This window comes from Neopsephotus bourkii, unplaced genomic scaffold (genome assembly GCF_033783945.1).
Source record: "Neopsephotus bourkii isolate Nb327-2 ecotype Australia unplaced genomic scaffold, CSIRO-AGI_Nbou_v1 NB_1067, whole genome shotgun sequence".
NCBI classification, from domain to species: domain Eukaryota; kingdom Metazoa; phylum Chordata; class Aves; order Psittaciformes; family Psittacidae; genus Neopsephotus; species Neopsephotus bourkii.
The window spans coordinates 3,028,847-3,040,071 of NW_026901555.1; the positions used below are offsets into that span (position 1 = coordinate 3,028,847).

Here is an 11,225-nt window from a genome sequence, read left to right on the forward strand (position 1 = left end):
TCGCCCCTGAGGCCTGTGTGTGGGGCCCGCGTCCTGCAACTTCCCCCTCCCCGCCCTCCTTCCTCTGCTCCGAGGAACCCCCAGTCCGCCCGCTCGCTTCAGGCTCCTCCGCGGCCCCGGGACCACCACACGGAGCCTGCACCGGGCCACTGGGGCGGGTTTATTGATAACGGTGTCACAGAGTATTGCAGCACGCAGGCAAACGACAAACACGCTGATGGCGGTGGGCTCCGGCCCACTCTCCCCGTGCCTTCGCTGGCGCCTATGGGTGAAGAAGGTGCGGGCACCGTCCTGCACGCACTCGGGCTTTCCAGGGTACCGGGAGGAGATGCAGCGGCTCCTACCGCCCCAACCAGGGCTTGGAGTCGGTGCAGGGAGCCTGGGGAAGGAGGTGCAGCTAGGGGAACACACGGCAGGGTCTGCACCGCGTGTGGTACAGCGGGGAACATGCTATGGGCATCTATGCCCCAAACCAGGGCGGGTGGGACGGGTGGCTGTATGTGCGAGCAGGCGGCAGCTTAGCTTTCCTCTTTGTCAGCCTCCTCCTTCTCATCTTCATCGTCTTTCTCCCCCTTGAGTTTGTGGCGAGCGAATTCCTCGATGACGATGTCCTCCTCGCTGGAAGGGAGAGCAGAGTGTGGTGAGCATGGAGAGGTGGCCATGGGGCGCCCGCTGGCTGGATGCCTGGGGCGCACCGCAGTGAAGAGGGCAAAATCTTAGAAGACTGAGACTCCCTTTTTACAAGGGGTCACTTGGAAAAGACGAGGAGTAATGGGCACAAGTTAAACTGAGGTGGACACAAGAGGAAAAATTTTCCCAATGAGAACAACCAGCTGTTGGAATAATCACCCCTGGGAAGTGGTGGATTCCCCAGCACTGGACACTGTTAGGATTTGCCTGGACAAGGTGTTTGAGTGTCTAGACTAGGTCATTTTCTGCTTAGGAAGTTGGACCAGATGATCCTTGAGGTCCCTTCCAACCTGGAATTCTATGAAATCCCTGCTGACACCCAAACACCCACATCCTAACCCTGTTTCTACTTGGGGATAATGCAGTGCTCACCTTGCCCTGTCACCCCACACGCTGCAGGGGACAGCCAGCTCACTGTGCCCCACAGCCTGACCTGAGTACACAAACCCAGGGCTGATCACTGGCTTAACTGTGAGCGTGCGTGACTGGAGGAGCTGGGCTCCCGCCTGTGACTTTCACCAGTTTTTAAGGACAATATTATACATTGTCAAGGGAAAAAAGAGAAGGAAAAGAAATTGAAGTGGAGACAAAGAGATTAGTTACCTTCTTGCGAAAGGCAAGCAGCAGATGACATCAAGGGAGAGCCACATAATGAGAAGTGGGCAAAGAAAATGGAAAAAAAAGAGTCAGCAAAACTGATTCCAAAAGCTTGAGAATGTGAAACCCCTTGACAAAAATCTACAGGGAGTGATGGTGGGGACAGGCCAAGAGACTTCCTCCTCTGGAAGTTTAAACATCCTCGCTGAGCTGGGAAACCGATAGGCTTTGGTGTGAAAACCTTGCAGTTACAGCCTGAGTTTCCAGGCCCCAAATCCCAGTGCTCAAGTCCCGTTGCAGGGTGTAACCAGACACGAAAGCAGCCTTTGGGGGCTTTGCAGGCCAGGGCCGGCTGTGGGGCTGGTTGGTGGCTGTGGCTGCCAGGCATGGCTGCCAGGAATGGGTTTGGCATGCTGCAGCTTCCCAGAGGGAAGCAATCCCAGCTGTGGCTTCAGCTGGAATAAGCTCATGTGGTGGGAGGAGGACTCTGGCAGTGAGGAGTGCATGAGGCCATAACCAGCCCTGCTTCCAGCAGCTCAGGGACCTCAGCATGGGGAGGATGGGGACCAAGGCCATAGGGGACATAATATCCAGTGGTGACTGGGAGACACAGCACTGCCAGCTGCTTCCAAGGGACAAGGCAAGGCCTGGGCTTGCTGCAGAAGATGCTGCGTGTTTGGAGCAAGGAGAGTTGTAAAATAAGCCCTGAGAATTTGCAGAGCGTGTGCCAAGCCCAGCATTTGAGTCCTCCTAGACTGTGACAATGCTCCTGCTGCCTGCTGCTGTGGGGGGTGCCATCCTGTCTGCTGCTGCATGGGGGCTCAGAGCTTTGGGGCATGGATGATTTAATCCAAGGATGTAACCTCAAACTGGAATGAGGCGTCACATCTATTTGTGATGGGTCTCTGTGGTTTATATGTTAGAGGAAACACTGGAAGTGTTTCTTTACCTTGGCTTATCTGTACTCCATTGATAAGCACAGCACAGGGAGGCAAGGATTGGAAGAGAGACAGATGTTAGTTAGTACAGAAAGGACATCTCAGCTAACATCTCTTCTTAATGCTCAGGTGTGTTTCTGGAAAGAGCTGTTGGGATGGGTGGCAGCTGCTCCCACACTGGTCCTGGACAGAGGCTGCCACAGAGCCAGAGGAGCTCTGCCTGTCACACAGCCACAGTCACACAGTCCCACTGCACAGAGGCACTGCTTTTACAAATTCACCTCTGAATGGGGACTGCCTTTTCCTCCCCTGAGTGTCAGCAGCATCCAGGCACTACTTACCATCGGCAGGCTTTGGGTGCATCAGGATGACAGGCAGCTCGACGCCAACATCGCTGGAAGGGAAAACATGTGTTTCAATAAACCCATCCAGTGCCACATCGTGCTCAGCCCCACAGGCAGCTCTCCCCTTACCTGGAAGTGAGATCCCCCAGGATGCTGTGGCAGCAGGAGAGAAGGGACAGAAATCAGCCAAGGCAGAGGAGGGGAGTATTAGACTTTGCTTTATAACAAGGTAGAAGATGATGTATAATAGGGGTGAAGGGCAGAGATGATGGGGCCGGAGGAGTGGGAGTCAGAGGACAGCGCAGTGCCCAGCTGCTCCATGGCCCAGGGAGGAGGGGAGAGGCCAGGGGTGTGAGTCCCTTTGTCATCTGCCCAGTGGTGAAAGATTCCACATCACAGCCCAAGAGGATATTCCCTGACCTCACGCCCGCAGTCTCACCCTCCTCGGGACACCACCAGGTTGACCTTCACTTTGTAGGACACCAGGATGCCCAGCACCTCCTTGTCCATGCCAGGTCTCAGGCTAGGAAAAAGGCAGAGTGGGGTGGTGAGGTGGGCAGTGCTGCCTGCATACCCTGTCTGCTCCCCTCCCCAGCAGCTCCCAGGGCTGTCCCTGTGCCCTCTTTCATGTGGGTGCGCTGGGGTTTAGCACAAGAGGACAACACAATGTGGTGGGAAAAGAGAGGTGAGGGCAGGTCATTTGGCTGAAGCCACAGAGCAGTTTCTGGAGGTCACTTGAGATGTGTGAGCTGGAATTTACTCCGGAAACAAGACCTGATGCAGCTGTGTAGAGGGATACAGGGGCTTTGGACAGTGGTTGGGACTGGGAGGCTACGCCTCTTCTACAGGATGGAAAGGTGGGTCTGTGGTCATGTCACATTTTCCAGCTGGGTGGACTGGGTTCAGGCACAGGAGGTGTGGGGGATCCTTGGTGGGAGCCCAGAGCATCCTGAGCAGCGGGAAGCTGCCAGACTCAGGGCAAGGCATGGGTCCAGCTGTGGTGGGGAGCAGGGGGAGCCCACCTGGCTCTTACATGGTAGTGGAGGCCAGGTTGGTGTCCTCGTGCTTGAGCTTGCCATCGAGAGCCAGGCCTCGCTTCTCACGGTTGGCCGAGAGCAAGGGGGTGACAGAGTACGTTTTGGAGAAGGTGGAGTTGGCCGCCACGGTCTCACTGGAAGGGGTTGGAAAGGAGAGTTCAGAGCCAGCACCAGCCTGCTGGGTGCTCAGCACTCACTGGGGATACCCAACATTGTGCCAGGCACGCTGGCAGAGCCAGACATCCCACCCTGCCCTCCCCACGCAGCTGCCTGGGCCTGTTTCCTCCTTTCATTCCCATGTACAACCACTTCTTTTTTCTGTCCCCCACCTCTGCCCTGGCCCTCCTCGTCCTCAGAGGTTCAGAGGCTGTGGCTGGCCTCAGACATGCAAAGTGAGGAGAGGAAGTGGCCAGGGGGCAGCTGTGCACTGTCCCCCAGGGACCTCCCACCTGCTTATGCTGGGGGCACAGCATCCACAGCCTTCCCTCTCCTCCGCTTCCTCTGCATCTGCTCTGCTAACCCTGATATTTCTGCTGCCTGATGTAAAACCATCACTCTCCCCTCCTCCTCCTCCTTTCTCTTCCTCCCTCTGGCTGTGATGCTGCACCATCCCCAGCCCCTTTTTACTTACTTTATCTCCTCAGTGCACACAGTCTTTGTGTATTTATCCAGAGAATAGAGGACCACGTCTGTGATCTGCTCAACTGAGGAAAGACAAGTGGGAGCAATTTTGGTGATGTGGCAGAGGTCCCCATGTCTGACGGGGAGGCTGGGATGTGGTGAGTGCTGTGCCCCTCCTGCCCCTCTCACCTGAGATCTTGATTTTTTTCACGATCTTGTTGGTGGTGTTGTTGATGTTGACGGTCACATTGATGGGGTCTCCATGGTAATAGATCTGCAGTAGGAAGAAGCTTGGTTGTGTGATCGGGCACCCTGGTCCCCATCCTTGGGGATGCACATGGTGGCACGAGCCAGGGGATAGGCTCTGTACTGACCTCCTTATCCAGGGAAGCTTCGAGGTGCAGGGGCTTGTCAGACATCATGAACTGCCGGGTGGTCTCCGACTTTGGGGCTGGCCCCATCTGCAGGGGTGCAAACTGGATCTTGCGGATGATCAGGCGCACCGAGTTCCTGCGGGACAAGAAGCGGTCACCCCCAGTCTTCTTGGCAGGGACATGTCAATACAGCCTTCTAGGGGGGCACTTTGGCCATCTTTGGGGACATCACAGTGTATCTAGCAAAGGATGCAAGCTGCAGCCTGCTCTTAGGACATGTTGGATACTGACATGGGGATCACTGCCACTCCTTCAGGTGAAGTACCTCACCCAAGCACGGCAGAGGCTGATGGCACGTCCTTGGCCCAACTCCTGAGATGGTTACCCCAGAATGATCCCATGGTTTGGTTTTAGGGTCACGGAGCAGGAAAGGGATCCCTTGCAAATACCTCTTGTGAATTTTCTCCTCCAGATTTTCAGCGCAAAATCCTTTGACCTCAAAGTCCACACCACAGGCCTGTGGGGACATGTATGGTCACTAAGCAGGGGGAGCTCAGAGCTACTCCTCCTTTCCCCACTGCATCCCTGGAGATGCTGGTCCCAAGTCCATCAATCCTTCCCCCCCAACCCTCACCCATGGGCCATAATGCCATGGAAGAGAATTAGCTTTCATTATTTGCACCCCACAACCTAACCTTCTGCCAGAGGGAATGGGTTCAGGGACATGGGTCAGGGACAGCAGCTCACCTTTCCCACATCATCTGGTCCTGGCTGGAGGGTGACCGAGCAGGGCAGGTTGGTGGCAATCTGGGCAGAACAGGGAAAGAGAGAAGAAAGTGAATAACGAGTGTGCCCAGAGATGAGCCCTGGTGCACACCATGGGGGTGTGTGATCAGGGAGGGTAGAGCATCCCCTACCTCAAAGGTGAAGGGGTAGGCATTCTCCCCAAGCTTCTTCATCAGCTTCTCCTGCAAAGGAGTGAGGGTTTTGGGTGTCTGGTCCGGCACCGGTGGGAAGATCTGGGTGGTGAGGACATAGAGGTCCTTCCTGAAGGTCAGTCCAATAACGTCAAGGTCATCTCGGCCATAGCGAAATGCGCAGGTCAGCGTCACGTACACTGAAGTGGGATGGAAACAGAGAGGAACAGGGTTAGGAAGAAGGTAAGATAAAGGGGAGGCATGGGGAAAGTGTTAAATAAAGAAGAAAGAAAGAAAACTACTTTAACATCTCTTCAGCAGACACACGACTGCTTTCAGGACCTGGACCTCCAGCACTAAGTTTACAGATTCACTTGATTTACAGATTGACTTGATGAAGTTAACACATCTTTTTGCAAGACACAAGTAGCTTCAGAGCCAGTGCCCCAGGCAGAAGAGATGAGAGGAAAGAGGCAGCCTTCCCCTCCAGGTCAGCTTCCAGGACCCTGATGTACAAGGAGCTATATATGACCCTGTAGACATGGCAGCTTTAACCTGCCTCCAGTCCCAGGTTGCTGAAGAGCTTTGCACTGCTTTCCATTTCTTCCCCTTAAAATGTGGGGGTTTCTGTATTAATACCTTTTCTGTCCTTCAGGTACTCCGGGTCGATCAGGCAGACACCATCTGCAGACAAACAGAGAAGAAGGGCCAGTGAGCTCAGCTGCCTGGGCAGATCCTTGCAGAAACACAGCATTTCCTATGTTCCACCCATCTGTCCACCAGCTGGGAAGGTGACCAAGCGTTGCCTGTGCTTCTCTCTCCACGAGAGGCATGGCTCCACTCACCTACAGAGTCCACTGAATCCACGTGGTCCACAAAGTCTCTCTTCCCCAGGTAGATGGATAGCTGGAGGCAGCACATGGTTAAAAGAAAGAGGGAAATAGGTGTTTGCCATTGAATTATCCAAAATTTTCAATCCTTGAGTTTTATCATGGGGCTCATTAACCCTGCTGATAGCATGTTGGACCAGGCCTTGCATTTAAAGGTTCATAGAGTTGGGTTTTTTTCATCTCTATTTTGAAAAGTGAGCCCTATGATGGCATCAGAGCAGGCATAGCAGGAATCAGTCAGGTTTCAAAGGGAAGGGAAACCCAGCCTATCTCCTATCCGATGGGCGAGCCACCTCAAAGGAGACCCAGCACAGCCCGCACTTAGGCTGACTCACACCCAAGGATGGGGTACGTGGTCCCCTCTCTGTGTGCATGGACTCACCTTGCTGTTGGGGCTGGTCTTCTTGAACACCCTGCAGAAGAGACACAGACAGACATGTTGGGAACCCTGGATGAGGCTGGATGAGGTGGCACATCCCACTCCCAGGACAGGGAGGGAGGGGGGTTACCATTCTTCTCCCTGGAGCAAGGAGAAGCAGGCTTCCCTGCAAGCCTGCAAGCATGGTGCATCTCCAAGACCTGTGCCAGAGCATGCACAGGATGTCCTGCCCTTGGGAATTTTGGTATCCTGCAGATTCAGAGCCAAACCCACCCCATTCACCAGGCTACCCACGGAGATGTCATGCTGCTGACTGAGCTCCAAGCATGGCTGTTGAGGAGGGGGTGCGTTAGCTGTCTGTGTCTTAAGAACAAGTGAGAAAGCACCAACACACAGAAGAAAAGAGAATGTGTTTTGTTGGCTCTACAATGGCTCAATCTCTCTACAGTGAGCTCATGTATTGGCTCATGAGGGGAGCCAGGGGGTTCCTTTTCTCCCTCTGCTCCTGTCCTGCAGCAACACTGCTCCATCCCAATTAAAACAAATCAAACAAAACACTTACTTTGCTCCGTCTGCCATTCTAAGTCAGTGGCTGTGCAGGTGGGGATCTGTGGGGAGATGGAGAGGTGCTGGGTGAGGCGGTGGAGAAGGGGCAACTGCAGCAGGACAGAATCATCCCTGTCCTAACACACTTGCAGAGCACTGCTGGGCCTTTTGCCTTGGCAGCGCTCGGATGCTCCAGGTTCAGCTTCGAGACAGCACATGAGGCACACGGTAGTTCTGTGACCCAGTGGGGCAGCCAAGCTGAGAAAACCCCTTCCCCCTGCTGAAAAAGTGGTGAAGAGGAGGTGGAAGAGAAAAGGGGAGAGCAATGCTCCAGGTAGGCAGGCTTCAGAAAATAGGAAGCTCACAAGTAACTCTGAAGGGATCAAGTTTGGAAAAGGCAGGAAAATGAGCAAAAGAGCTTACAGAGTTTCAATTTTATGAATTTCTGGTTTCTGCAAGGAATTGGTGGCATTGCTGAACAGCAGGAGCAGGCTTGTTTTGTCCCCTCACTCACCAGTGAGTGAGGAAACCATAAGCAGAAAGGTAAAGGGCACCTTAACATTCCCCCTGGGGGCAGGGGGATTCTCGGGGTGCATGGCCCCAACCCACAGCCCCTCCATCCCCATTCCTGGTTGGCAGTGCCAGGGATGGCTCCGGGAGGGCAGCTCTTGCAGGTCTGTCTTCACGCTGGCCAGTTGCTCACTGGTGCTGCCTGTGTTTTGGTTGCTTGAGCCTGATGTCCAGAATTAAACCATAACTACCACACTGATCACCAGCTGATCACCGGGATATTAGATGGGATGAACTCAGCTTCTTAAAGTTAGGTAGCTCTTGACGTTAGCAGAGCTTAAGCCCAGGCAGGATTCTAAGCCCCAGGGGCACGTGGGCACATTGCCTCTTTACACAACCACAGGGACGCTGAGGAGAAAGAAGTTGATACAGGGGGGAGGAGATTATCCTCTTCCCCATGGAAAAACAAGGGATTAGTCCCAAACACAGGATCTTTGATGCCATCAAGTGCTTTGGGATGTGAAGCTTGGGCATACTCACCTCTACGGTTTCTTGGGCAGAAGCAAGAAAAGTTGTGAAGGGAGTGGGAGCAGCAGAGCAGTGCCACAGGTTCAGCCTTCTCCAGGATCCAGGAACTGGAGATGAAGTGATGAAAGGTGGAGGAGAGAAGAGCTGAACTCCATATCTCCCAAGATCCAGAGAGGGGACTTGTCCCCTCCTACTTTGCTAAGCTCTCTCTTGCTGCTACTGAACCCCTTCACCCATGCCCTCTGTGTCGGCCAACACTGAAATCCTTTTGGCCACATTTATCTCCCTTCAGCCCCAAACCACTCTCCTTCCAGCCCCAGTCCAGCCCCAATGTCCCTGCTGCCAAGTGTTCGATCAAACAGCAGAATCAGTGCCCCAGAGCACCTGCAGGGCCCAGGCAGCACTCACCCGGCAGGTGGAGAGACAGGCAGACAGGCAGGCAGGCAGACGCTCTCCTCTTCCTCTCCCAGCACGTCCTGCTGTCACGCAGTCACAACAGAATGCTCCAGACCTGAAGCTTCTTATACCCCTCTGATGGTCCCTCCCCTGGCATCTGATCTTTGGCTGGAGATGCAGGGGTGTGTGTGTGTGTACCTCGGGAGAGGTACTTTCAGGAAGAATCCTATTAGTTTATTAGTTGGAGAGACGCTCCATAAGTAAGAGTGAGCTATAAATACAGCTTCGACTAGAGTCCTGGGAAAGCCGCTTATGGAGATTGGCAAAGCAGGCTTAGGAGCAAGGTGATGGTAATTGAGGTGGAAGCTCTGCTCCTGGTGGGCAGGGGCAGATTTCCATGGCAACTGTTTATAGCTGCTCCCATGGCAAGTGGAGCAGGGCCAGCCCTGGGCACAAGGGTGGATGGAGATGGCAGAGACAGATGTGTCCAGTTTTATCCCTCCCTCATGCACTTTGCTGGATGGCCAATTGATGGACAGGAGGTGCAGGCAGCTTCTTGCATGGCCAATATGCCCATGTGGCTAGACACCTAGTGGTGATCCACTGCTGCAGGGCACATGGGACACCCTTGCTATAGGGATGCTGGTGTACAAGATCAGAGACACACATGAGGCTCAGGGCTGCAGTGGCAGCTGCCACACCAGGGTGTTTCCCCCTGCAGGCAGCAGGAAAGGGCCAGCCATCCCTCAGTGATGGGACACAGACCTGTCACCATCCCCCAGCACCCCTGGGCAACCTGCTCAGCCCCACATCATTTCATAACACCACAGGCTGTCCTCACCTGACCCTATTAGCACATCATTAATTCAAGGCTTGCTGCTGCAAATAGAAAACTCTTGAAAGCACAGAGTGAATTTGCCTTATGCCAGCCAGGAGAGAAGCGTTCCTCACTGCTGTTCTTCCTTGGCTGCAGCCAGTGCAGGGGATCCCAATCCCAGAGAGGTGGCTGCAGGATGCTCATGGATGCTGCCCCTGAGCTGACCCTAGGGACAGAGCACAGACTATAAGGGCAGCCCAGGGCAGCCTGCAAACTGCTCCAGCAAGGCCCCTCTCATCTTCCTCACCTCCAGCATCTCTCAAGCCCTTGCCTGCTCAGCCAGACCCTTCACTTCGAGCACACACTTGGTCCTGGCTCAGACCCCAGAGGGTCAGGATGCCTTGGGATGGAGACACAGCCATAATCTCCTCCCTGCACTCTGCATCAGCCTAACAACCTCCATCACCTGGGTACCAGCTCCTCTCAAACGCAGCCCACCTGTGTCCCTATTCCTATGGGCCACTGGTAGCCACCAGGGGCCACCAGGACATGCCATCCCCACCAGCCCCACTGCCCAGGGCTTTAGCTGTCACACACGTTGCGCAAAGGACGGGACTTGTGATCTCTTTAATTGCACACCGGAGAGCTTCTTAGTTTGCAGCTTAGTGGGTGCTATTTCTGCCAAGGTCAGGGGGACACGTGAACTGTGACCTCCCCGCTGGCGAGGGGAAGAGCAGGAGGAGGCAGCCCCACCTGGACACCGGGGGGACAGCGCAGTGCCCACCCCCAGCGCCATGCCCCGGGCACCTCGTCCTGAGCTCTCTGTTTGCTGCTCTTCATTAGGCTCTTAATAAGGCCCCTGAGAGCGGTGCTGTTCACAGGCGCTCTGGCTGCAGGGGCTGCGGAGCATGGTGAGCTTGGAGAACAGATTGCTTCAGCTCGGTTTAATCCTGACTGGGTGGATTCAGCCAGGGAGACCCCCCTTGCCCATGTGGGGGGAAGATATTTCCCCTCCCCAAACCAGTGGTGAGACAGACAGGCCACATCCCTTCCCTTGCACTGAGCTCTGAACCAAGCACCGGGGAAGAAGCTGGGGGATGCAGCACCTTGTTAAAAATAATAGGGAAATGAGAGAGAGCTTCTTCCTTTTTCCTGTTTAATAAACGGCCAAAGGCTGCTCTCATATGTCTCATCCCACTTGTCCCTCCAGGTCTAGGTGCTGTGATGCACAGCTCAGACATCTGGTTTATCCCTGGCATCCAGTGCCCTTAAGTGTCCTGTCGCCCAGGGAACAGCCATGGAGCCTCTCACATCTTTCCCACTTTGCCTGCAGGGTCTGTCCTCTGAATCATGGAATCAACCAGGTTGGAAAAGACCTTTAAGATCATCAAGTCCAACCTTTACCCCCACACTGCCAAGGCCACCGCTAACCCATGTCACTGAGGGCCTTGTCTGCACGGTTTGTGAACACTTCCAGGGATGGTGACTCCAGCACTGCCATGGGTGGGCATCAAGTTCCAATGCCTGAAGGGAGCCTGGGGGGAGCTGGAGCCACCCAGCAAGGTGGCACTGGTGAACCCGCATTACCATCCAAGTGTCCGCGGTGCTGGCAGGGCTCCCTGAGTGCTGGTGCTTCTGGCA

General features: G+C 54.6%; 1 protein-coding gene across 1 annotated transcript; it reads right to left on the minus strand.

Annotated features, from left to right (window-relative positions):
• Positions 1-92: 92 nt before the first annotated feature.
• Positions 93-7,398, minus strand: ARR3 (arrestin 3). Its single transcript, XM_061361949.1, has 15 exons — positions 7,350-7,398; positions 6,791-6,821; positions 6,364-6,424; positions 6,158-6,202; positions 5,519-5,718; positions 5,349-5,408; positions 5,051-5,118; positions 4,602-4,737; positions 4,417-4,501; positions 4,238-4,310; positions 3,603-3,740; positions 3,009-3,092; positions 2,699-2,722; positions 2,567-2,619; positions 93-618 (listed from the first exon to the last, which is right to left on the minus strand). Exons 1-15 carry the CDS (start codon positions 7,364-7,366, stop codon positions 461-463), a joined length of 1,233 nt encoding a protein of 410 aa, XP_061217933.1. The 5' UTR covers positions 7,367-7,398; the 3' UTR covers positions 93-460.
• Between the last annotated feature and the right edge of the window lie 3,827 nt (positions 7,399-11,225).

Bases quoted from the DNA above. Each gene is read 5' to 3' on its own strand.
- ARR3 (XM_061361949.1), bottom strand. The intron at 6,203-6,363 runs GTGAGTGGAGCC...GTTTGTCTGCAG, and splicing joins GGATTCAGTGGACTCTGTAG to ATGGTGTCTGCCTGATCGAC. The intron at 3,741-4,237 runs GTAAGTAAAAAG...AACCCCTTCCAG, and splicing joins GTGTGCACTGAGGAGATAAA to TGAGACCGTGGCGGCCAACT.